Consider the following 27874-nt stretch of genomic DNA (forward strand, 5'->3'; position numbering starts at 1 on the left):
AAAAGGTACTTCAGCACCATCAATGCAATATGCCCTGTATTTGTTTCAGCGGCATTAGCCTGAGCTTGTGTGTGACTGCGTATTGTATCTACGATACATTTATACGACGTTGAGAGCTTGTAGGACGCTTCTGCGTATCACCTCCTGCGGTTCTAACAACGACCCTGTCGAGCGAGCCTCACTTCTGCAGTCACTGTATGCATAGCACTCTGACAACTGACGGTGACAGGGTTCCCACCCAAAATCTGCTGTTCATTTCTACTAAAAGGAGAAACACTGGGTCAGGTCTTTAGAATGCAAATACAACATTCATACACAGTGTTAGTGGCAGTATATTACTAAAACACAGAAATGAGAGCCCAAAGCCACAGTCTGAATTAGCTTTGCCACTAATCAACTGAGGTCTGGGAAGTCACTTCATCTTCCTGTGTTTCAAGTGCATAAATAAAATGCAGACAGCAGCACCAAGCTGTTCAGACTAAACAGGCTGATACTAGTACCCAATGGAGAGACAACGTTTTGCAGACGCATGATAAGTATCTGTTAAAAAATAAAATCTATCACTATGATTAAGATAATAAAGGTAACGTCTTTAAACTAAGTTATTCTTATTTGGGGGAAAAGTCTGCAAACACAGACCTTCCATATATACTGCCTCCAGACAGCACAGACAGGATCACACAGGGGCACAGAGCACTGAACAGCGTGCCTGAGACCATGAAACAAAAGCGGCTTTCAAAAGAATTAAATCTTGTTTTGTAAAGCAGCTGACCTGAGGGATGTAATTCGGTACCTGGGACAGCAGTGAAATGAACTCTGATGGTAAAGACTCGGGGCACGGTATGAACCCTTGCCCTCCTTCAGCACCGTTACCTGTATGATGGCTGCGTCTATCGAGGCCTGCAGAACCGTGAACCCTGAGGTCCAGAACTGGACAGCGTCGCATGATGGGGAACAGCCAGCTACGGAGGAAACAACGTGAGAGGTAAGGTTCAGCACGATACGCGAGTGCTTTCCTTAGAGACAGCACCCAGAGGGTCACCAGAGTGATACAACTGATCCATCTTTAACAGAAGCAAAGAAAAGAAGCAATCGCCCTCCAAAGGCAAAGTCTATCACGTCCCTTACTGTCTATTTGAAATTTTTGAAATCAGAGAGTTAGATGTGTTAGGATACTGAGTAGTAAACGCACACAAATGGAAGCAGAGAAATTAACGGTTGCTGTTCAGTCGCTAAGTCGTGTCTGACTCTGCGACCCCACGGACTGCAGCACGCCAGGCTCCTTTGTCCTCCACTCTCTCCTGGAGCTTGCTCAGACTCGTGTCCATTGATTGAGTCAGTGATGCCATCCAACCATCTCATGCTCTGCTGCCCCCTTCGCCTTTTGCCTTCAATCTTTCCTGGCATCAGGGTCTCTTCCAATGAGGTTTTTTAAAATAAGTCACTTTTCTGGCTTAAGGTAAGTCATTCTACAATGAATTATCAGCTTTAAAAGCTTTCCAGATGCAAAGGCAGGTCCACAGAAAAAAAGAAAAATTATCTGAAGGCTTTTTGGAATCAAGTCACAAATATAATACTTAATATAGTGACTGTAATATTGTTTCAATAAATGTTTTTGGTTGATAATTATTTGTTCAGAGGCTTAGGCATTGAAGGCTGTTTTCCATGTTTCAAACATAGAATTAATAAAGTTTATTGGTGGAAGAACTTGAGATTTTAAAATATGTACCATACCATGTACAAAAACAATTATGTGGAGAAAAGAACATAGACTTAGAAAGTCATATAACTCAAGATAATATTGTTTAATATAAATTACGCATGCATGACTGCTAAGTCACTTCAGTAGTATCAGGCTCTTTGCAACCTCACAGGCTGTAGCCTGCCAGGCTCCTCTGTCCGTGGTATAATTCAGACAAGAATGCCGGAGTGGGTTGCCATGCCCTTCTCCGAGGCTCTTCCCAATCCGGGTATCGAAATGCAGGTGGACTCTAACCACCGAGCCAGTGGGGAAGCACAGTGCAAATTACACTTCACGTTATACATGAGCCGTGGACAGAGAGACACACATGTTCTGAGGCTAGAGTTGGCAGTCTTCTGATCTGAATAATTATAGTCGAAAATGTCAATGTAGGACACCATCAGATTTTGCATTTGAACTAAGAGCAATAAAAACATGCATTTAATTGATTTTCATTGACTATTTAGGGCTACTTGCCTCTTGAATCCATATAAACAGAAGATACTGGAATTGTATCAGGAAAAAACCGGAGTTCGTAGGACATGAAGTCTTTGAACACAACGCCTACAAAGGTGCTGGACTTGGAAAGACTGGATGCTACCAATTCTTTTTCATCTGCATATTCTTCAATAGTTACAACTATAAAATATTACAACAAAATTAGCTCAAATACATGAATAGTTTATTATAACACAACAGACCAAATTTACCATTATACTTGATGTAGTATTTTATAAGCATTTGTTGAATGCTCTAACTTCTTAGAAAATGAACACAGCTCTTCTAAAAACCAAACTAAAAAGTAACAGATATTAAAGTAGTGCAATTTTACAGACACTATTTCTTAGCTCTCACTTGACTATACATAAGTTATGTGTCAGTGTAACACATAAGCTATTAACATGACAAATTAGAGCATATACTTTACATGTAGTTCATTTACCTATCTCAAAGCGAAACCATGAAATAACTCCTTGATAAATAAATGGATACTTTATTTTCAAATATTCCTTCTTAGGAAGAAAACTCCACAATCCTTGTCAGAAAATAGGTACGTATTTTAGTAACTATGACACAACTCTTCTTTGAATAAAAATTGACATTTAAACCCAATATTGCTTCTTTTATCCTATACAAATATGCTTGTTTTATAAATGACCCACAAATTAAATATAAAATATTAAAACATAAAGTATGCTACAAATGAAAGTTTCACAAGAAACATAAGGCCAGCAGAATCAAATGACATTACCATTTTTATAAAACTCTGTTATGGTGAAAGGATATATACCTAAATGTTAAGAACGGTATTTACTCAATAAAGCACACAGCGCAACACAGAAGAGGCCGCTGTGACAGACAGCACCCACGCCAGCTCACAGTACCATCATGGAGGTGATCCATAGACACCTTCTGCATAACGCTCCTCGTGGCGTTGGTCACGGGCGTGAATCCAAGAATCGCGCTGGCAAGGGTGGACACATCCAGGGCACTGAGTTCTACATCAGGCACTTCTTCATATTTCTTATTTGGATGCATCATGCTAATTAATATTAACCAAAACAAAAAAAACAGTGGAAAAAGAATTTCCTGCAACAAAGGGAAAACAAAATGATTACAAAGCATAACAAAGGCAGCAAAAATCATCAAGCTTTCTATGAACATAACTAATACTAAGAAAAAACATGAAGAACCTGGGTCTCCTTTCTTAAGCACACAAAGTAAAAGCAATTCTATCCTAAAAGAAATACTGTGCTGAACCAAACCCAACAGCAATAATTTTTCCTTTACATTCAATTTCACTAAAATATTTTAAAATTCAAGCCACCATAATATATTTAAATGACATAAAAGCTAGTATTTAAACATCTGAGATTACTAATATAAAATATAATAATAAATTTATTCATATATAACTTTAAAGTAACTTACTAATTATCTGTAACTCAAAGACACCATAAAAATCTCTGAGTGTGAATTAAAACTTATGTTTAATTATACCTAAATTTCTACTTCTAAAACTATACTGTTACATTCAATAGTTGACTTTAATGGGGATGAACTATTTACTGTTTCATCTTGCTGTTTAATTGGTCTGCTGATTTCAAAAGAATAATACCATTCCATCCTTTAAAATCATTATTGACTGGTCAGCCAGAGTTCTTACTTCCTTTTATCTCTTAGACCAATGTATGCTAAACAAATAAATATATGATAAAGTGATATATGCTTACAGGGACAGATATGTGACATAATTGTAGCAATCCTGGCCAACTCAACCCAGAGTCAAAAGATGAGAGGCCATGGGGAGGAAATGTGGAACAATGTTCCAGAAAGTGATTTGCAGAATTTATTTTTCACCTCATGAAACAGGAAATACATGCCTTGAGGTTCAAAAATCAAGCACTGATATGAAAAATTAACTAAATTTGGAAACTTATCAACATTTTTGACATTTAGAAAACACTGGATAATTTAAGTATCTTTTTCTGAGGCTAACACAGTAAGCTTTCACTTCGCAAAAGCAAAATTATAACAAAAATGCATCGAGCAGAACAAACCATCTCTTAGAGGTGGGACATGTTAACGCAAAATACGCTGCAGGAACACACGACAGTCGTGCAGCTTACCTGAACACTGCTCTTCTTGGTCCTGCATTTCACCAGGTAATTCTTGAGGAGCAGCGTTCTTGTCTGCCTCCAGACCCCGTCTTCCCGAACTGTAGTCGCCATGTTTTCTAGGTTAGTTTACTAGAGAAGGAAGAGTAGAGGAAAAATCACCTGGAGCCACACAGTCAAGTCTAGGCCATTTTTAATGCTAAAAACAGACAGACAGACAGATGTCTGAGTCGCAGATCAGATAGTTAAGCTTACTCCACGCTGTCTCTCCTACCTGGACAGGATGCACTGAATGGAAATGAGAAGATTCTGAAAGGTAAACTGCAGCACATGAAACCAGCGAGGGGCCCGCCGGGAATCTGAAAGCGGCAGGGAGGGCAAATGGACAGAAGAGCTCAGGGAAGCAGCGCGGTGCAGGTGTTCATTAGCCCTGGACTGAGCCCCAGTCTGGACACACAGACCTGAGCAGCTGAGCTGACACGCAGACCACTGCCCAGACGCAGACGGGTGGCGGGGTGGCACACGCGGGCAGATCCCAGCTGCACTGCAGTGGCTTCTGAAAACTAAACTGAAATTAGACCTGCAGCTCACAGAATGTGGGTAGAAACTTAAGACCTGAACCTAATCAGGTGGACAGCATGTTCGCAGAAGACACCAGTGCTGTCTGCAGGATGAAAACGAAACTCAAGGTCTCACACCACCCAGCATCATTCCACTCACGAGGCGTGTGGAAAACACCAACTCCATTAGGGCAAGAAAACCCACGGATGCCAATAGCAAGGTGACGCAGATTTTGAAATTATCTGACAAAAACTCTACAGCAGCTGTTTAAAAGGTGCTCCAGCAAACAGTGGTAAGAAGACAATGAAAGAAAACGCTCATTTCACTCTCGGAAACAACCCAAGTGTCAGCAAAGCAACACTTCTAAAGCAGCACCAAATAGTGATTTCAGAACAGGAAAACACAGTAACAGAGAAAACTCACAGAAGGGGCTCAACAGCAGAACGGAGACAAGAGGAGAGCAGTCAGTAACTTGACATAACAAGAGAAGCCATTCAGTCTTAAAAAAAGAAAAAGTTGTGTTTTGTTTTGTTTTTTAAAACAATTAACGGTATTGTTTCTCAGAGAACTGAGACAGTAACAGTCTAACATTCAAATGACCAGAGAGAGAGAAGTGTGTTAATGCTGGACAAATACTTAGAGAATTAATGGCTAAAAATTTCCTCGATTTGGCCAGAGATGAAAAGCCTAAGAGTTTCAAGAAGCTTGATGAAGCCCATACAGGATAAACCAAAGGAAATCCACATTGAGACACAGCATAACCCAAGTGCTAAAAGTGACAGACAGAGAAATCCTGAACGCAGTTGGAGATTAACCATGTGCTTTCCTACAGGGCAGTAATGCTCCGAATGAGAGCAAATTTCTCGTAAGAAAATCCGGGGCTAACGGGGGGGATGGGCAGGGGGGTCCTCGTATAGAGCTGGCGGGGCTGCAGAGAGGTTCAGCTGCTGAGACAAACACTGTGGCTGGTCCCCGAGGTGAAACCAGGATTCCTGTGTGACTCCACTACCCCGCTTGTAGGCATTCACTCAAAAGAACTGGAAACAGGGGCACAGATAAATGTGTGTGCACACAGGATCAGAACTGCCAAGACACGGAAACAGCCTGAATGTCTATCAACAGAGACACAGAGGGAGGGACAAACGGAGGTGGTGGACACACACGGGGACTCCCTGTTGAGCCACAAAGAGGAGGGCAGCACTAACACGGGCTACAACATGGAATGGTCTCCTGAAGACCAAGGGAAGCATGTAAGAAGGTCAAACCTGGGTTCACCCACAAGACATTTCCAGAACACACAAATCCATAGAAGTGGAATGTGGACGGCTGCTTGCTAGAGCAGAATGGGTGAAAGTGCTTAATGAGTCAGGGGTTTTACTCTGGAGTGACAGAAACAAACCTCACCTCTTTTTTTATTTTTTATTTTTTGAGCTGTATGACCTAAACCAGAACATCACAAGCCCACTATCCCTCTCCCAGGGTAAGCTGACCCTCTGGGGGCCCTTCTGGGAGTGTACCTCTGTTGGAACTATCTCCGCTCTTCAAAGAGGCTATGGAAAAGCAGCAATCAGAGTGGCCGGGGTCCCACCAGCACCCTCCAGGGGCCCTATTCCCATCTGCTTGCCCCAGGAACCCAGAATGCCTGCAAACCAGAAGGCACTGAGCAGGCAGCTCGGGGGAGACACCAAAACGGTTCTGCTAAGCCTTCTTCCGGGGCAGAATTCACTGCCTTATTTTATATAAAGGCATCTGACGGGAGCCCCTGGGTGACTCCTGTCCACAACAAGCACCATCTAGTCCAGGCTGGCTGGCCATCTCCTCCTAGATGAAAAAGGAGGTGACTTTTTAGAGGTAGCTTGTCTTAACTCCCAAAAGTCAATATACATAACTAAAGTTGGGATCAAATAAACATCCTCTTTACAGGTACAGAAGAAAAACAAAAGGGTTATTTTTGTAATTTAACGACTGGATTATAGACAACTTTTGTGTTTTTTTCTATTTTCCCATCAATATGTGTTCTTTAGACAGTGGGGGGAAAAACAAATTACACAATTAGACATACTATAAAAATATGAAATGAGTAAATTAAAAAAAACAAACTTAAAGCAGTCAGGAAAGGATACACTAAAAATAAATTCTTCTAACAGCCTCATGGATGTCATATCAGATTCTGTAAAGAACTGGTAATCTTTTCAAGGTTGATGAAAGAAAGGAAGACAGGAAGAAGGGGGCTGGGAGGGGGACAGGCAGACGGATCACACTTGTCCAAGGATGACTTCCTACAAAACAAACATAGAAACACTAACCAGCGGAGCAGCAAGAACAGCCTCAAGTTCTCTGCAAAGCATTGATTTAGTGTAGTGGGTGCCACTCAATTATTCATTTGAATTGAACGCTGCACACTTAGCTCTTTGTTTTTAGAGAACAGGCCCCTCGTAAGGCAGCTGATGGGACTCCCAGGATCTTTCCTCCTTTGAGAAGTGCTCCCTGAACTCAATTAGAGTTGATGGCCTTGCCTGAAGTCCAGGAACCTCTGTACCTGCCCACCCCAGTCAGGGCTTCTTAAACCATCACCACCACCCCTACTGCCACTGAACTGTACCAATTAAATCTTCTGGCAGCATGGCAGTTTTACCTAAGAGACCCAGGGCTTGGGGTCATGAAAACAGAGTAATAGGAACATCTAAGAGAGTTCATACATTCTTGGTACTAAGTTTTACCCTAAGGTTTGGGTATCTACTGTGCCCAAAACTTGATTCTTCTTCCTTGGAGTACGTGAAATGCCCTGATACCCACCCAAAGTATTCATTTTCCCTGAAGGCAGCCAGACCAGACAGTTCCTGTCTCTGGTATCAATGGACTCAACCAGCGTAACAGGATAATGTGCTCCTAACTCCGTGGTTAGGACGCTCCCAAGGGTAACCGAGATTGTCCAAGTGAAGCATGGCAGGAACCCAGTGAGATGCTCCACGCCTGCCTGCCTCCTCATCCACGAAGGGCAGGGTCCCATGGGTACTGACGGGCGTGAGAGCGCAGGGCGGCAGAAAGCTGAGGACTGCTGATGCAAAGGTTTTCAAGTGGCTTAGAGAGTAAGGTTAACAGGGAAGCATCTCTGCAGAAGATGACACAGGACGACTAGGCAGAGAAGTCACGCTGGTGTCTGTTCAGCCTATTTCCTCCTTTCTCCCAGAGCACGAAGTCCCAGGACTTCCCTGGCGGTTGGGTGGCTAAGACTGTGTGCTCCCAATGCTGGGGCCCGGGTTCCCTCCCTGGTTGGGGAACAAGATCCTGCATGCCACAACTAAGACCTGATGCAGCCAAACACACACACACACATGCACACAGACCCAGACACACACAGACACACACACAGAGTCCCTTCCTCAGCAGAAGGTGCTTTCATCCTGTTGTCCTTGTGCCCCGAGCTCCATTCCAAGTGGACTTTCCTTCCTCATCATTCTTCCTCAGCCAGAATGCCCTTCCCTGCTTTGGGCTCGGGTCTCTCAGGGAGCGAGACTTCCCAGGTAGCTCAGTGGTAAAAAATCCACCTCCAATGCAGGAGCCCTGGGTTCGATCCCTGGGTCGGGAAGATCCCCTGGAGAAGGGAAAGGCTACCCACTTCAGTATTCTTGTCTGGGAAATCCCATGGACAGAGGAGCCTGGTGGGCTACAGTCCACAGGGTCGCAGAGAGTCAGATATGACTTAGTGACTGAACAACAACAAGAAAAAGCCCATGGTTCTCATATTCTAAAACTCTAATCAAGTGAAAAATGTTAAATGTCAATAACTTTGACCTTCTATCTACTCAAGTTATTAAGATGAAACATCAAAAACAAACAAAAATAAAACAAAATGAAACTTTTTTTTTTTGGTGGTTTATAAACCAGCTGACATTACTTTCTTTGTAGCAGCCTGAAAAAAGACCCACTACTCTGAGAATGAAAACAAAACCTCTTAAAGGAGGAAAATCAACTGACTGCTTGTTTTCTTTGAGATATGAAATGCCTGGCTGAGCTGTTGGAAAACCCAAAAGAAATATTCTTAATGGCGATTAACTTTTCATGTGCATCTAACCGGGAACTTCAAAGCTGGAGTCGGGTTTTTGTGAGCTGACACAACTCTGATCTTACCTGCCCACCCCTGTGCCCACACGCAAGGCCATGCTGGTCTAATCAGGTGCACCGTGAAAAGGGCCCGGGGGGGGGGGGGGGGGCGGGTCAGGCCGGGTGGGCGGCTCTGCATCAGGATTCAAAGCACCAAGGACCGTGACAGCCACAGCCACAGCTGTGGGGAGACGCTGTGCCGCTGCTTCAAGTCTGAGGACCACTCCATCCCTGGGGGTGTCCTTCTGTCAAGACGACAGAAGGAAAAACAACAGAAGAGGGGAGCCTACACCACACTGGCAGGATGATCACAAGTCCCCAGGGTGCCCCCTTGTCCCCACTGTTTAGCAGGGCTGGGAAAGAGGGTTCGGGGTGGGGGTGGGGTGTGGGAAGGCAGGGCTGTCTACACTGAAGATCTGGGCCAAAGATAAAGAGACCTGTCTGAGCTGAAACCAAGCCCTAGAGGTGGGTGGGGCAGGGAGGTTTCCTGAAAGCTGGGGATCCTCCCCACAGAGAGGACATGAAAGTGGTTCTTTTGACAAGAGGGCACAGCTGGAAAGGGGCTGCAAAGCTAAAATGAGGCGTGGCCGGTGAGGGGATGTCTGTAAGAGCTTCAAAACTTGTGCTGCGCCTGTTCTTGGTCCCAAAGAAAACCTGTGTTTAGCATCAAGTTCTAAGCTCCTCCTCTTTCTACACTATGATGCACCTTGATTATTCAAAACCTTATAGCCTACATGTGTGTGTGTGTGTACTCAGCCACGTCTGACTCATTTGCAACCCCGTGGACTGTAGCCCGCCAGGCTCCTCCGTCCATCAGATTCTCCAGGCAGGAGTACTGGAGTGGGCTGCCATTCCTTCTCCAGGAACCTGAGTCTCCTGCATTGGTCAGGTGGATTCTTTACCACTGAGCCACCTTGGAAGCCCACAGTCTATGTGGTGGCCTTTAAAAGGACAAAAGAGACAGGGAGTGACAGATGCCTGGCCTGTCCCCCATTTATCACTGGCTGTAAGTGGAAGAGAATCAGCCAACTTCCAGAAGTCCCCCGCTAGGAACACAGTTCCCACAAGCCCCAGGAGTCCTAAAGTGAGAACCAGACAACTACAGAACACAGCTTTTTGAGTAGACAACACACCTAAGACCTTCTTTTTTGCAACATATGTTACAAGATGATCCTTAGAAGCATAAGTTGACAATTAAAGGACAGTAAGGCTTCTCCTGGCATGTTTTTAACAAATTGTACTTTTTTGGAAAACTCGTAATACTTGATCCAGTTCCCAAGTCTTTCCAATACAGTACCTTGAAAACTCTTTAACAAAGGCAAATTCTCAACTAAAAAAGAACTGGCTAAAGAACTATGACAAAGACAAGAAAATAAAGGCACAAAATTACTTTTAAAAACCTCTGAAGTTACTTTCCATTGCTCCACAGTATGTCTGGGGAATGTTCTGATTTGTTATAGAGCATGAAATGATAGTCCATGTTTCAAACACCTAGTATCCCTAAAGGTATAACCAAACATTCAACTTCCTGTTGAAGGCTGGAGGGGATGAAAAGTGCTTGCAGAACTGAGAAAGCTGTCTTGAGGCCAAGAAACGAGGCAGGAAGCTCTGGGTCGCAGGGGATCCGTTTGTTTCAGGGTAACTTCCTCACAGGGTGGCTCTGGGATCAGGAGTGGGGGGCGACAACCTGGAAGCATTTGCAGTTGCAATCTGCACTCCTGGGGCTACAGAGACAATATTATAGTTACCCTAGAGTATGGTGGTAGGTGGGACTTCCTTGGCGGCCCAGTCGGTAAAGAATCTGCCTGAGATGCAGGAGACTCAGGTTTGGTCCCTGGATGGGGAAGATCTCCTGGGGAAGAGAACAGAGGTAGGTGCTCAGATAATGGAACAAGCATTTCTAAGTCAAGATTCACGAATGAGTAATGAGGCTCATGGACTAACGGACCACACAGGGCACCTGATCCTCATGATTATTAAACACTTTCTAGTAACTGCAAAGCCCTTAACAGCAGAGAAGTGACCCTCTGCACAGTTCAGTCCTGGGTCGGGGAGGGGATAGCATGGGATCGACTATAGTGGCACAAGATGACATCAGTGATGCTAACAGCCATATATTTCTCCCAGAGAGAAATGACTCAGAGTAAACCTAATAAGTAGCAAGGAAACTGAAAGCCAACTAAAGCCATCTTCCTTTTCTAATGCATTAATAATTGACTTAAGGACTAAATGTTACAAGGCCCAAAATTCAGTATCAGAAATTCATTAATGTATTAAACAAACATTGATTACTACATTAGATGTGCTATGAAATGTATTTCACGTTTTTCAAAGCAATAAAAAATGTGCATGACCTTTGGAAATAACTTTGGAAATAAAGCAATAAAAAATGTACATGACCTTTGGAAATAACTTTGGCAATAAACCAATAAAAAATGTGCATGACCTTAGGAAAAAAAATCATTTGGAATGTATTAATTTTATTTCTGAGAACAAATGAAGATTACATCCTATAAAACAGAGGAATTCAGTCATCTTGAAGTTCATAGCCATCATGGCAAAAGACGTGGTCAGTTACCTTCTCAGGAAGTTTGCAAAGATTCTTAGAAAGGATCTTAGCTGAAAATGTTCCCAAGTCCCCAGCAGAGGACCACTAGATATGACTTCTGATCCAACCAAGCAGAATTAGTTATGACTCCTTCATTCCAATCAATAAACTGTAATTGCAGTTACCATACTGTGTTATCGTTATCTGTCTACATTTTAATCTTGAACTTGACCATGAAATCCTTGACAAAGAAGACTGCCTTCTCTATCTTTGCTTCTCTACCACTAACGATAATACTAAAACAAGTATCATCTCACTGCAAATCCCTCTATCAAGATTCCCTGAGTCTCTACACATCAAAGGTCTGCAAAGTACAGTGGAGGATGCAGGAGTGAAATGCAGCCCAAAGCCTGCGTGTGTACAGCCTGGGAGCTAAGCCTGCTTTTCACTTGTTTACATGTATGGGGTTGGGGTGGGAGGGAATCAAAGAGCAGTAATATTTTGTGACATGTTAAAATTATATGAAATTCAAATCTCGAGTCTATAAATAAAGGGTTCTTGGAACGGAGCCACACTCACTTGTTTCTATGCTGCCTACCCCTGCTTTTGTGTGACAATGGCAAAGTCAGGTAGTGAAGAGAGAGACGGTACAGTCCACAAGATCTACAGTATTTACTAGCTGCCTCTTTACAGGAAAAGTCTGCTGACCGCTGTTTACAGATTAAAGGAGGAAGAAAAGTGGCATGCTCATTAAACATTTACTGAGGGATTTACTCAGCAAACATCTTAAAAAAAAAAGGAGTTTTAGACACTGTTACTGACTTTGCAGACAAGATTTAATATAATGTGATAAGTGCAATTGGGGAAGAGCTTGGGAAAGAGTGGAATGCAAATTCCAGGCAGAGAAAAAAGAATGAAAAAGTTGGCCCTGCAAAGTGGCTTGACCTGTGTAAAGAACAGTAGAAGTGTTAGTCGCTCAGCCCTCCAGGCTCCTGTGTCCATGGGATTCTCCAGGCAAGAATCCTGGAGTGGGTAGCCACTCCCTTCTCCAGGGGCTCTTCCCCACCCAAAGACCAAACCTAGGTCTCCTGCATTGCAGGTGGATTCCTTCCCATCTGAGCCACGAGGGAAGCCCCTTGTAAAGAACAGGAGGACCTGCCAAGAAGGCAGAAGCCGGGCAAAGTGAACTGGGGTCAAAGGGGCAGGTGTGCCCTTTAGATGCTGCTGCTACGCTGCCCGGGACACGGATGGTCAAGTACCCTGTGTGCAAAGTTAGATTAAATACTTTTATTTTGCTCATCGCTACTTCCTTGACTTCACTTTTCATATCTGAGAACAACTGTTTAATTACCGCAATATCCCATATTTCACTAGCCCTTTCACTCTAACCTCCAAACCTCAAACTTCCACCCACAGCACCACCCTCAGATTATGACCTTGACTGCTACTTTATTGAGCAACTGAAGCCATTGGGAGAAATTTCCTAAATGCCCCACAACCCCTTCTATCCACCCACCTACAGCCATGCCAGAGGCAATGTAACCCACTTCAGTGAGGTACTATTTCTGCCTAAACTAGAGACTCTGTTTCCACTAGGTCTCTGAGCAATAAAGGCTAAATGGAATCTGGTATTAATGGTACCTTTAAGATTTAAATTTTGGAAGAAGAGGTAAAGAACATCTTTGGCAGATGACTTGAAAGAAATTCCTGCCCCGCTACATACATCACTGGCTTCTCAACTAATAAAAGCACCACTGAAATCAAGCCTCTTAACAGGGGATAAATTATAAATGCTCTCTTCTTCTCTCGCATTTTAAAATTTACTGAAGATAGTGTAATGATAAAAGAAAATAATAACCATCGATATGATTTAACCTAAATTTTTTGACAGTATTTCTCAGTGAGTGGGAAAATAATGGCAAGGCCCCCACATGAACTGACCCACATGACAAGTCACATACAGAGTGTTCTTATACAGGGTTAGCTGCACAGTTGTGTCAACTCTGCAACCCCATGGACTGTCCTTGGGACTCTCCAGGCAAGAATACTGGAGTCGGTTGCCATTTCCTTCTCCAGGGGATCTTCCCGACTCAGGGATTGAACCTGGGTCTCCCACACTGCAGGCAGATTCTTTACCATCTGAGGCACCAGGGAAGCCCTTTCTTATACATAACAGGTTCTGAAAAACTTGTGCTTAAAACTATTCTAAACTGATTAATTCACATACTAGCAAAGATTCCAATTTATTAGAATACTATGAAATTCTTTTATACAATCATCCTCTCAGACTCAAGGGCAGAGGTTACAAATTGTATTCATCTTGGTATTTCTGGCACACAGTTTAGTATCTGGAATATAAAAGACACTCAACTAAACCTGTATTAATAAACTTACTCTTGCCCTGAATGTGAGATTTCCCTATGCTAAATCCTGTCTGAAGGAAAATACACTTAAACAGCACATATTCCAGGATTAATTGATTTCCTAAAAGAAGTCAACCTTGAATATCCATTGGAAGGATTGATGCTGAAGTTGAAGTTCCAATACTTTGGCCACCTGATGCAAAGAGCCGACTCACTGGAAAAGACCCTGAGCCTGGGAAAGTTTGAGGGCAGGAGGAGAAGTGGACGACAGAGAACGAGATGGTTGGATGGCATCACTGACTAAACGGAAATGAGTTTCAGCAAACTCTGGGAGGTAGTGAAGGACAAGGAAGCCTGACTTGCTGCATTCCAGGGGGTGCAAAGAGCCTGGACACGACTTAACGGCTGAACAACAACAATAATGCCTTACGAGTTAGCGTTTAACCCAAATACCCCAAAAGCCCTGCCGTAATAATGTCCTTTTGTATGGAGTCTTCCCTAAAAACATGTACTACTGCTCTCTGAATGGAAGCAAAATACAGTGGGTCAAGCATGAAAATTTACAGTCTGGCATCCCTGGGTTGGAATCTCAGTCATTCTTGCTAGTTGGGACCTAAATAAGTGACTTAACCTTTTGCGGGGATCGTTTTCCACATCTGCCCCGTAGAATAAAACCCCATCGACCTCAGAAGGATGCAGGCGAGACTGAGTGAGACAATACCAAACCTCGCCTGCGTCCGGGAGTCCAACATACATTCTCTGACTCCCCTTCTGCTCCTGCAGAACCAGGACGTCCTCCCTGGAAAGTAAACATGATTCTCTTTATTCTTCCAGACTTAATTATTTAGAAACGCCTATCCACGCCTTGGGAGCCAGGAGCAACCTTACTGCAGCTCCGAGAGCCTCCAGCCTCCTGAGCGTTCGCATTTTAAGTACTTTCACACCTGGAGCCCGTCTTTCGGAATGAGAATCGGGTGTTTCTCCCCTGAACGCGCACGGGCTCTGCGCATCTCTCCGCAGTACTCCTGAGGCGCGGGGTGGGGGGCGGGTCAGCCAAGCCCTCAGGGGACCCCGCTCGGGGCCGGGTCAGAGGACCGTCCTTCTCCACACGTCCCCTCCTCACGACGCCGGAGGATGGAGACCGTCCAGCCGAGCCCGGGGGCCGTTCCGCGGCCGGACGCCCCGAGCCCTGGAGGGGAGCAAGCGGCACCCCCACAGGACGCACCCTCGAGCCTCGGGGCCCATCCTGCCCCCCAGCGCCCGCTCCGCCGCCCCGCTCCCCGGACCCCCGGCTCGCCCGCCGCCCCTCCTCGAGCCCTCACGCCTCCCCGAGGGGTGACAGCTCCCGGGCGGGGCCTCCCATGCCGCAGACCCCGGCGCCCACCTCACCTCAGGGTCGGGCCGCTGGGTTCGCGAGCACCTCAGCTCCCAACTGGATCCGAGAGCGCGGCCGCGCGCGCGCCCCCGACGCCGCAGGCCCGCGAGGGGCGGGGCGGGGCGGGGCGGGGCGGGCGCGGCGCCGGAAGTTGCGCTCCGCCCCGCGCCGGACGCACCTGGGGGCGGGGCTGCCCGAGGACACCGCCCGGGGACGCGCGCGCTCCCGCCGCTCGGCCCCGCGCAGTGTATGGGCGGAGCTACGAAGAGGCGGGGTTACGGGGGCGGGGCGAGTGGGTTCCTCTCCTAGCGGTGTGTGGGCGGGGCTACGAGGAGGCGGGGTTACGGGGCGGGACCATGAGGAGGCGGGGTTCTTAACCCCGGTGGGCCCGCCCGGCTGCGCGTCTCCGGGGGCCTCTGCTCCTGAGATGTGCCTCCTCCACGGAGAAATCGCTCCGTTTCCCCTGGAGGCTCAGGCAGAAACCACGGGCTTGAGGTCAGGGCCTCCGTTTTGAGCCCAAACCCTGCAGCCTCCTGGCGGGTGACTTTGGTCCACACTGCCCTCTTCTTATCTACCTCCCCAATCACATCTACTTCAAGACTCTTATTTTGTGCTTCCCGGCCTTTGAATGGTCCTCTCTTAGGTTTTCCTGGGAGGCTAAGTGGTAAAGAATCCACCTGTCAATGCAGCAGAGGCTGGAGGCGCTGGTTCCATCCCTGGGTGGAATAGATCCCCTGGAGGAGGAGATGGCAATCACTCCAGTATTCTCACCTGGAGGATCCCATGGACAGAGGAGCCTGGCGGGCTCCAGTCCACGGGGTCACAAAGAGTCGGACAGGACTGAGAACTCACCCATGCTCCCAGATCTGCGTCCAGCAGCCCCGTTTCTCCCTCCCGCCGCCCGCGTGGGTGCAGGGTCCGCCTGGCCCCACCAAACCCAGACCTAGGACATCTGGACGCCTAGGATGTATCCTCCTGAGAGTCTGGCATGTGGCGGATCCTGACTCTTCCAAATGGCCTGAGACATATGGCATCTGTGGGAGGTTCTACACTGCAGTTATTTTTGCTAAAAGTGTAAACTGGTGTTCTGAGTTTTATTGCCCAAAGTGACCTAAATGCTGGTCAAAATTATTGCAAATGATAGAAAAGCTCACAAGACTTTGTTCCCCCAGATTTCTGTAGGGTCACATTTCTTGGTACAGTTTTTCACTTTTGGGGAATGTAAATTCTAAGAAATTCCCTTGATCCTGTATACATTGAGTAATTTTTAAAATTTTTATCTTAGTTTTTCTGCTTCTTGAATTTAAACCAAATCTCCACCACAGCCACTCTATTAAGTTCTACCCAAAAAATACATAAATATATATGTGTGTGTATATGTATATGTCAAGAAAACAAATGTTATTTCTCCTATTTAATATATATTAAATAGGAAATTAAAAAAAACTATAGTGAAATCCATGTTGATTAAAAACCTGGCAGTGAGAGATGGGAGAAGGGAGATAGAATGTCCTAGGATCTAGGACATCAGAGGACTAAAGAGGACAAGTAGTGAAAACTATACGTGATACTTTTTTTTTTTCTTGACATATCTAAGACATTCTAGTTGCAAATTCAGAAGAGTACATTCTTAATGGCCCAGGATTTGTGGGCAAGTGAATAAATTGAGGTCAAAAATACATCTATTAAATAAACAAATAAACCTGCTTCTGAAAATATGCTACTGAAAATATACATTCACACCAATTCTCTAATTATACTTCTCATTAATAGCTTCAACCAGCTTTAACGTCAGAAGTCTAGGCATCATTTCTACCACTATTCTAGACATTTGTTTCCTAGTTTCTTATCCTTGCAATGGTCTCTGTCATTGAGTCTGCTCTTACTTCTACTCTTGCTTCAAGATAACACAGCCAAAACCCTAAAAAGCTCATCACCCTAGACAAAATGATGTCACTTTCCTCTACTAGACACATGCTACCATCTTGTTCACGTAGTTTTACTTATGTACTGTTCCTTCAATTGTATCGATACAGTCTGAGATTAACAGCTTTTTCTTCCAGCTTTCTTTTTCTTGATTTACTTTTAATTGAAGGATGATAACAGTACTGTGTTGGTTTCTGCCATACATCAACATGGATCAGCCACAGGTTTACATATAACAGCTGTTTCTCGTGCCAATGTAAATCCCCAGGTCTTGTGCATGGTAACAGTGGGCAGTAAATGTTGTGGCTAACCCTGCTGATGAGAAAACACGTCCAACAGCATGCAAACTTTGCCATTAGTATTTCCACAAAAGGTCTCCATGCACTGCACAAAATCCACCTAATAAAAGTGAGACATTAAACTCCTCTCAGGGATGGTTGAAAAGTTATGATGATAATATGGTTTGTGGAATCCTATAACAGAGAGAATACTAAATAAGACCTTTTAAATAAAAACACGACTGCAAAGTAATGCACTGGTCATGACATGTCCCACTGTCTCTTTGAGCCAGCTGCTTATCAGACTGCGTGTACCTTGTAAACAATTTATTCACATCATCTTGATCTACATTTCCATGGTTACCAGGTCCCAGGACTCAATCAGTAACTGCGGGGATGCTGTTCCTTTCTGAGACTCTGTATCCAGGAAATAGCAAACAAACTATACTGCTTGGTTGTCATGGTGGCAACCCAAATGCCCATATCTCATTAATAGATTTCTAGACAAATAAGTCACATGGGAACACACAGAGCGTGGAAGTCGGAGACCGGGATGTAACAGGTTGCTGGTGAAACAAAATAAATGAGGACACGCAAAATTTTCGTGCATTTAATGCAGAGAAAGAGAATTTGTTTTGCTTGCTGAACACCAGACCTGCTGCTGATGAACAAAGGATTCTATTTATGTTGCCTTTTTACTTGCTCGAGACCAAAGCCTTACTTCATGGCTTTTTCGTGCTACTTTATTCAAATTTAAGAACAAAACTGCTAAGTTGTTCGGGCATTTTTTTTCTGACATAAAATCAGCACATTATTTTGCATGATACCAATACACTGAAAATTACACAAACCAGTATTTAAATCTATTACTATGAAACACAATTTATTATTATTATTTGTTTTTAAGCACTTACCATTTCTACAAGCTAAAAAGAGTGCCAAGACAGTGATGTGGTTTCTAAAGTTAGGGTTTAAATTAGGTGTAACTTTGAAGAATTTCAAATTGGTAGTTCTTTCTAGAGTACAGCAAGACAAATCAAGACACACAGCTTTGACCAACAAAGTTGAAAGAGAATCTCTTTAACAATAGATTTAACGATAGTCTTGAATGATAGACTTCCAAACTACATCTTTATTGAATTTGTACAATATTGTCTGCTTTCTGTTTTGGTGTTTTTCTGACCATGATGCGTGCGGGATCTTAGCTCCCAGACCAGGCACTGAACCCACACCCCAGAGTTGGAAGGCAAAGCGTTAACCACTGGGCCACCAGGGAAGTCCCCAACCTGCCATCTGAAATGGGGCTGAGATTGTTGATACATGGCTTAGGGAAGTGACTAATGATTGGTGGAAGGTCAGACAAGGGAATGACTTCCAAAGGTAGTTTTAGATCATTTGGCTTTTAATACTTGCTATTATCACCAATTACTATCATTGTTTTCGTTACCTTGAGAAGGATTTCAAGTATTATGTTCTTTCTTTGTGTTTCTCCAAATGGGAAAATTACTCAAGAAGATAAATATTTGAAGACCTAGCCAAATTTGATACGTAAAAACTCAGTCAACTAACAGTTAACTTTGGAGTGGCTCATTGTCTTGCTTAGCAAGAATCCTAACTTTGCAGGGGAACAAAAAATGTCAACAAATCAACAATTATTCTAAGACCAAATAATAATGATAACAATAATAATAAAAGAGGAGCATCTGCTCCATTGTTGAACTATGTGGTGCAAATGATAAAGTACCACAGAAAAAAATCAATGAGAGCTAGGGTTACCGGGTGCCTCCAGAGGAGAAGATGGGCAGATAAATTTAACCAGAGTGGAGAATACAGCAGAGGGCACAGAGAAATAAGCCTGCATAGGATTTTATAAGCTCCGAATTATCAGTTTACCTAAAGAATACTACATATGCTAAAGAAGAGATGACTCAATCTGTGTGTTCTTTTCCTCTACAGTAAGAAAAATGGACTTGAGTGGTGAAGGCAAAACAATACAGGAAGAGAGCTGAAACTCCAGATGGCTGACGAGACAGCAAGCGAGCACCTATCTATTTCAAATAAGTTCATGTTTCTGGGCACAAATTACATCCCACAGCTGCTTATAGGTAACCTGAGACATACTGCATTGCTGATAAGCTCAGTGAAACTGTAAAAAATGAAAAAATAATAGACCATCAGCTATCTAAAAAAAAAAAAAGGTTAAAAGACAGTGAAAACTTGAAAACAGAAAAGTAAAACTCCAGAGTCCTTCACTAAATATATTTTATGAATGTTTAGAAGAGAGTGGTCACTAAGAACAAGAATAACTAAATTAAAGCTAAGTCATACTATTCTTCTTTTTTGATTCTCACATTAAAAATGGGAATTATATAGTTATGACATAAGTGAATTTCAAAGCATTTAATCTGTTCCTTCATAATATCTGTGGATGAGACTCTAAAATAAGGTTGTTGTTGTGTATTTGCTAAGTCATACCTGACTCTTTTGCAACCCCGTGGACTGTAGCCCACCAGGCTCCTCTGTCCATGGAATTCTCCAGGCAAGAAGACTGGAGTGGGTTGCCATTTCCTTCTGGATCTTCTATCTAGGGATTGAACTTTCGTCTTCTGTATTGATAGGCGGATTCTTTACCACTGAGCCATCTGAGCTAAAATAAGGACTCAACGTAATTATAATTAGGACTCAACATAATTATGATTAGGTAAACTCAAAGTCTGTTGGATAACTGTAACCAATTTTTGTTGATAATTTTTTATAACTTACATAGGTTAGGATACAGAAAATCATTTTCTGGTCAAATCACAGTATGAAACAAAACCTATATAGCAGAAAAAAACTGACTAAAGGCAGTACTGGGGAACAAAATTATTTTAACAATTTTAACACTGAGCCAAAACCTAAAATATAACATGTAACAGAAATATAGAAGACTCTTGAGAGTCCCTTGAACTGCAAGGAGATCAAACCAGTCAATCCAAAGGAAATCAACCTTGAATATTCATTGGTAGGACAGATGCTGAAGCTCTAATACTTTGGTCACCTGATGTGAAGAACTGACTCATTGGAAAAGACCCTGATGTTGGGAAAGATTGAAGGTGGGAGGAGAAGGGGATGACAGAGGATGAGATGGCTGGATGGCATCACTGACTCAGTGGACATGGGTTTGAGCAAGCTCGGAGAGATGGTGATGGACAAGGAGGCCTTGTGGGCTGCAGAGGGACATGACTGAATGACTGAACAGCAGCGACGAACAGTGGCTTTAAAGGACACGAGTGTGACAGCTTGTGGTCCTGCCGCTGAGAAGCCAACACACAGTCCCTCTGGGCGAACCCTGCGGTGCCGGCCCGGCTGCACGCCCTGCTCCCTGCTCGAGGCTCTCGGGCAGCCTGTGTCCCGTCTCCTGCGTTCCTTCCTGCATCTTCACGGCCAGCAGTGGGGGGTCGGGTCCTCAGGGCACAGCCTGCTGACAGCACTCCGTCTTCCCCTTCTACTTTTAAGGATCCTTGAGATTACACTGGGCCCACCCGGATGATCCAGGATAATCTCCCTATTTTAAGGCAGGATGATTAGCAAACGGAATCCTCTTTTTCCACATAATCTATTCACAGGTTCCAGGGGATCAGGATGTATATGTCTTTGGGTGGACGGGGGCATTATTCTGCCTATTCCAGAGGCAGGTGAATTTAAAGGGGGAGCCTGGGGAAGGGATCCTCAGGTGAAGCAAGGGAAGTGTTAAGAGATGTGACGGTCATCTCCCCGAGTGGACTAGTAAACGCCCACTGGGCAGATACTGACACCTCTGGGTGGTGTTGACGAGGCTACACCAGCGTCCAGCCTATTTTGTGTTTCTGCAGCTATTTTTTTCCAACTGGAAAAAATGTTGTTATTCAGTCGCGAAGTTGTGTCCAACTCTGCGAACCCAGAGACTGCAGCACACCAGATTCCGCTGTCCTTCACAATCTCCCAGAGCTTGCTCAAACTCATGTCCATCGAGTCGCTGATGCCATCCAACCATCTCATCCTCTGTCGTCCCCTTCTCCTCCTGCCCTCAATCTTTCCCAGCATCAGGGTCTTTTCCAGTGAGTGGGCTCTTCCCATCAGGTGGCCCAAGTATTGGAGCTTCAGCTTCAGCATCAGTCCTTCCAATGAAAATTCAGGGTCACTAGCACCACCTGGAAGAATCACTTAAGGTGATTAAGTTTGAGGCAGTTTGTTAGAGCAGCAGGAGGACGATAACACCCCTTACAACTTATTTTCATTCTCTGCCCTGTGATTTCTTAGCAACCAAAAGTCTTTTATTTTCTTCTCTGTCGCTGCAGATAAGCATCACGGTGACAAAGAAGAGACGATGAATGTTACTTAGTGTGGATTCAGAAACTTCATAACTGAGGGGGCTCCATGATCACATACGCATGTCTCTAATCACCAGTTTTCTCATCCCTTGAAAAGAGTTTTAAAATACCTACCTTCTTTGACTCTCTTGGGTAGCTTCAAGGAGCTTATGGGATGAGGTGAGTTTGAAAAAAAGTCAGCTATTAAACGCATACAATGCGCTACACCCTGGTTGATGTGCTTTACATGCAGTCTTTTTTAAATCTCCACAACAACATGTTGAGTTATTTTCCTCTATTTTTAAAATACTTACTGTTTAAATATTTTAAAAATACCTAGGCATTTACTATTTCAAAGACTTAGTATTTTTCCTCCACCACGGTAGAAAGTAGCTAAGGACTTGCAAATGCTAACGCACCAGAGATGACAAGTAAATGGACTCACGGGTGGAGTCAACACACAATGAAGAGAAGTGTTTGAAGCAGGGGGACTCCCCTGGTGGTACAGCGGTTAGGACGTTGCACTTCCCACTGCAAGGAGCGATCCCTGATCAGGGAACCAGATTCTGCAGCCCCCCTCCCCCTCCAAAAAAAGCTTTTTTTTTCCCTACTAGCACTGTTTATTTTTAAGATGTTTTTTAATGTGGACTATTTTTTTTTAAAGTCTTTATTGAATTTGTCACAATATTGTTTCTGTTTTTTTGTTTTTAGCTGAGAGGCATGTGTGTGCTCTGAGCTCTGGACCAGGGATGGAACGCAAACCCCCCAGCGGTGGAAGTCAAAGTCCCAACCACCGGACCACCGGGGAAGTCCCTCTGCTAGTAATTTTCCCGAAAATATGCTTTTTCATTTAAGCTTTACTGATATTAACTTTCAATATTTGTTCCTTGAACATTTCCACCACGTTCTTCTTTTCATGAATCCGTCCCTTCATTTTGTCAATAATACATGCGGGGTGCCTATTGTATAGCGCGTACATATCATATATCCCTAAGCGTTAGGGATAGCAAAGTTAACACCGATAGCATGGACCACCTGTTCAGGAGTTTAAATTGTAACGAGGTCTATTGACAAACACGGGAAGTGGCAGGGCGGTGTGGTCAGAGCATGGAGGAGAGGGCGGTGGTAAGAGGACCTTCAGGGATTCATCTAGCACAGATCTGAGAAGTCAAGGATCTTGGTCCAGAAGATGTCACTGTACATTATTAATAAGATCTGAAGGTAAAGATGGAGTTAGGCTCAGGGAAAGAGAGAACATTCTAGAATACCGTTACCTTCAGTATTTCAGCCTCTTCCTTCTTTACATTTTTCCTTCCCTCGACTCTCTCTACAAGCTCAGCTAGATCCTGCTTCAAAGTTCCTTCCAAAAGACAATTTGATGTCAACTCCCTGATGTGAAATTTTCAAAGGTTTCCTACTTGAGAAGTCCTTTGTCAATCATCCGTGTTTCTCCAACCCCGTATTCTCTTAAATCAACGATCAAAGTTATTTCAGAATACTTGATTTCCCTGTCCAGTTAGACACTTTTATTAGCTTCCCTGGTGGCTCAGAGGATAAAGCATCTGCCTGCAATGTGGGAGACCTGGGTCGGGAAGATCCTCTGGAGAAGGAAATGGCAACCCACTCCAGTATTCTTGCCTGGAGAATCCCATGGACAGAGGAGCCTGGTGGGCTACAGTCCACGGGGTGGCAAAGAGTCGGACACGACTGAGCGACTTCACTTCACTCATTATACAGTTCAGTTCAGTTCAGTTGCTCAGTCGTGTCCGACTCTTTGCCACCCCATGAACTGCAGCACGCCAGGCCTCCCTGTCCATCACCAACTCCCAGAGTTTACTCAAACTCATTTCCATCGAGTCGGTGATGCCATCCAGCCATCTCATCCTCTGTCGTCCCCTTCTCCTCCTGCCCCCAATCCCTCCCAGCATCAGGGTCTTTTCCAATGAGTCAACTCTTCGCATCAGGTGGCCAAAGTATTAGAGTTTCAGCTTCAGCATCAGTCCCTCCAATGAACACCCAGGACTGATCTCCTTTAGGATGGACTGGCTGGATCTCCTTGCAGGCCAAGGGACTCTCTCAAGAGTCTTCTCCATTAACAAGTGAAAAATGAACACATGCTCTCTTTTGGAGTTTCGTTCCGGCGCTTATCTTCTCTGGCCACTAGATGGCGCTTGCATGCCTGAGAGACAAAAGCGCTGCTTCCGCTCACCTTGGAAACGGGCGAAGCCGAGCCGTCAGGACTGCTAGAAGAGGCAGCGGCCCGAGCTGAATTGTAGGTGACCCTGGCTCTTAAATTCATCCTTAAAAGTGAGCCTGGACACACCCCAGTCAGCCCACACTTTCAGTGCAGGGGCACAGGTTCCACCCCGGTCGGGAAGCCAAGATCCCGCGTGCCTTGCCGTTTGGCCGAAAAACTAAATTAAAAAAAAAGTAAAGCAAGCATACTCCTTTCCTCCAGGAAAGTAAGGACAGTAAGAAATTTTAAATTAAAATACATGCCCATCTTGCATCACCTCATCCTGACCCAAGCTTTATTTTCATTTCTTTTGTTTAGACATTCTAGTAATATGCTGTTTTGTAACATCCCAACCTGGCAAATGGGCTTCCCCAGTAGCTCAGCCGGTAAAGAATCCGCCTGCAAGGCGGGAGACTTGGGTTTGATCCCTGGGTGGGAACATTCTTCTGGAAGAGCCCACCCCAGGATTCTTGCTGGAGAACCCCAGGGACAGAGGAGCCTGCGGGCTGCAGTCCACGGGGTCCCAGAGTTGGACACGGCTGAGCCGCCTGGCAAATGGCAGAACTTGCTGGTCTCTGTTTGCCTGCCCGCCCCCCTCCCGTCCTCTTGTCCAAAAGGAGGCTGTTCTGTCCATCCAGAAGCCCCACTCCCTCCCTCCTACTCCCCCGCCTCTGTTACACTCTTAGAAAGCCCACTCGTTCTTCCAGACACACTTCAAGGGGCCCCTCTCCCAGGACTCTCTCCTGCCACTACTGCCAGAAGATGCTTTCTTTGGGCTCCGTTTCCCCTCTTTTAGCAAGCTTACTCTTTTGTTTAATAATAAATGCAGCATGCATCACTGCACCGTGATATGCACTTCTCTGCCTTACGTAAAGATTTTCTGCCTTGCGATTATTTATGAACAGTTTTTCATCTCTGGGCTATAAAATATTTGCCTCTTGCAAGTGAAGACTCTCTCGGTCATCTTTATATTTCCTTAAGTATTTATGTGCATGCTCAGTTGCTCAGTGGTGTCTGAATCTTTGCAATGCTATGGACTGCAGCCCGCCAGGCTCCTCTTTCCAGGGGATTTTCCCGGCAAGAACACTAGAGGGGGTTGCCAGTTCCTCTGGATCTTCCCAACCCAGGGATCGAACCTGCATCTCCTGCACTGGCAGGCGGGCGGGTTCTTTACCACTGAGCCACCTGGGAAGCCCTCATGTATTTAGCACAGTTTTAATTACTGAGTTGATCTGAACAATATCCATACATTTCGTTGCCCAGAACTAGTAAGATGATGATTCTTCGTGACAGTCTCTTGAATAATTTGGATAAAGTTCATTAGCAGGACATGAGGAGCCGAATCGTCTTTCCTTCTAGAAATGACAGTCATGACATGAGATACCAATGTGTTAGAAATGACAGGAGCAGTGTAACTATTTTAAAACATAAAGCTGAGCTCAAAAGAGACAAAGCAAAAGCTTCAGATGCTAGAAATGAAGAAGCTCAAAGTCGCAGTAGTAAAAAGGTCCAGGCATTGAGGTTTTAACTCCATGTTGGTGTGCCCCTCGAGCCACTTAATAAGAAGCTGGAGATGAAATTCCTGTATAAATTAGGACCCAAAAGAGACTTTCAGTGTTTCAAGGCTCAGGATGTTGCCAACTCATTCTCTGTCTAGTAGTCTCGGGTGGGTAGGGAAAGTAATTGTTCCCATGAAAATCCAAGTCCCAGTCTTTGGAGGTCCAATTTTACATGTTGGGGGAAACTATAATAAATGAATATTGATTCAATCATACATTATAACTTTGATCACTGATGCAAGAGAATATTGATTTAAGAAATAATGCATTCTAACGAATAAAATTAAAATGTTGTGACATGAAAAAAAGGGAGGTTGCAGTTGAAACATTCTGTGTTTCTCAATTCTGGTTTTTCTGAGAGGAGGTTCAATCACTGATTAATTTCAGATATTGTAAAACCAAGTATGCAAGTTAAAAATTTATAGTTGCCTGTTATGTGTGTTTGTTGCAACATTTAAGAACATTCAATTCTTTAATAGAAAATGAAAGGCACAATTAATAGATACAAAGATGTGTTGCCACAGAATATATGGATACTGAACACACAAACAGAAAGGGATGGAACACAGACAAGGAAAGTAAATTCATGAGACATACAAGACACCAAAAATCCATGAAGATTTACTTTGGTCCCATAGGTTCTCTGCTCAAGCCAGTTGGATAAAAATCCATGGATGCTCAGCAAGTTATCAGCGTTGGGTTACAACTGTAGCTAGACATCCCAGTTGCTAAGTCTGGTAGAGAAAGTATGAATTGGCTCCAGACACGTTCCATCTGCTCTTCCTCAACACTGGTCTTCCCAGCCACAATGTTAGCAGAGAAAGATGATGCAGAAAAATGGGAGATGGGCCGCATGAACATTTCCTAACACAGGATTCCTAACCTGATCCTTCCATCTCAGCTGCAGCCCTCCCTAAGGACACCCTGGACATACTGTCTCTTTTCCCTTGCCTCTTGCTGTTGGCTTTAAATGGATTCAGCGAACCATGGGCTTCCAGCATCTTAATTTGCTCTGTGAGCGTTTCTGAGCAAACCCCTTGGTACTGACCTTGGAAGCTTCCATTGCATCAGGAGAATTCCCCCTGGCATACCACTAAGGAGAGAGAAACACGTGCGTGTGCATGTGTTCAGTCCTGTCCGACTCTCTGTGACCCCGGACCAGCCCGCCAGGCTCCTCTGTCCATGGGATTCTCCAGGCAAGAATACTGGAGTGGGTTGCCATTTCCTTCTCCAGGGGATCTTCCCCACCCATGGATTGCACCCCGGTCTCCTGCATTGCAGGCGGATTCTTTCCGGTCTGAGCCACCAGGGAAGCCCATGTATATATATGACTGTTATGACTGTTAAAAAAAAACTGGCATTTCTCACACTGCAGTGGGCACAGAGGAAGAATTAAATTTGAGCCTAATTTAATTCCAAGTACATTACATACTTAATTATATATTTTCCTGTTCAATCTAAACAGCATTCGACATTTAAGAAATTAGAATTGCTATACCTGCACTTCTAAATTGAACAAAACAAGCATCACTGAATTGACTCTTTTAAAGAACCACAAGATTTTTTTTTTCCTGAAATAGCACATTCTTCTATATGAAGAACCGGAATTTTTACTCTATACCCTGTCCGCTCATCACTCTGCTCAAATTAGCATTTCAATTCCTCAACTCAGAGGTTTGCTGTTATTGTTGTTTCTATTTATGGCATATGAAAACCAGTACTGATGCTATAAAAATAACATTAAGATACAAACTCAAAGCTCATAAGAAAAACTTTCTGTGTGTACTTAGCTGCTTAAGTTGTGTCTGACTTTTTGAGACCCCCATGGACTGCAGCCCACCAGGTTCCTCTGTCCTTGGGATTCTCCAGGCAAGAATACTGGAGTGGGTTGTCATTCCCTTCTCAGGAGATCTTCCCCACCCAGGGATCGAACCCAGCTCTCCTGCATTGCAAGCAGATTCCTTACTATCTGAACCACTAAGATACAAATACAAAGCTCTTAAGAAAAACCTTCTGAGCTGAGGGCATCTCTAGCTAGATTTTCTATACAAAAGTCCCTTAAGATTGACTTTCGAAATATCCTTTGATATTGGATCACTCTCTTTCACTCGGTTGGTCAACCCGAGTGAATGTGAAAGTGAATGTGATTTTCTCTTTTCTTTGTGGGATTATCAGCTCTGCAGGCCACCCTTCCACAGAAATTCAAACAGCTTTGAGAGGGCCCAGTGGGGCAG

The 27874-nt window shown here is 44.2% G+C and overlaps 1 protein-coding gene across 5 annotated transcripts in view; it reads right to left on the bottom strand.

Annotated features, from left to right (window-relative positions):
* ABCA5 (ATP binding cassette subfamily A member 5) overlaps positions 1-15415 on the bottom strand; it is a 57361-nt gene extending 41946 nt beyond the window's left edge. For 2 of the 5 annotated variants that reach the window (XR_010659656.1, XM_065909503.1), the window contains exons 1-6: positions 15325-15415; positions 10773-10876; positions 4372-4491; positions 3127-3331; positions 2219-2380; positions 874-962 (exon numbers count right to left, since the gene is read on the bottom strand). Coding sequence is in view for 4 of the 5 variants with exons in the window: in XM_065909503.1 (XP_065765575.1) it covers positions 874-962; positions 2219-2380; positions 3127-3331; positions 4372-4473 (558 nt within the window). In the remaining variant the exon portion in view is untranslated. Of the gene's footprint in view, positions 1-873; positions 963-2218; positions 2381-3056; positions 3074-3126; positions 3332-4371; positions 4492-10772; positions 10877-14661; positions 14682-15324 lie in introns of those variants that run through there. The other 3 variants (XM_065909504.1, XM_065909505.1, XM_065909506.1) reach the window with 3 other exon arrangements.
* Positions 15416-27874: the final 12459 nt, after the last annotated feature.

This window comes from Muntiacus reevesi, chromosome 18 (genome assembly GCF_963930625.1).
Source record: "Muntiacus reevesi chromosome 18, mMunRee1.1, whole genome shotgun sequence".
NCBI classification, from domain to species: domain Eukaryota; kingdom Metazoa; phylum Chordata; class Mammalia; order Artiodactyla; family Cervidae; genus Muntiacus; species Muntiacus reevesi.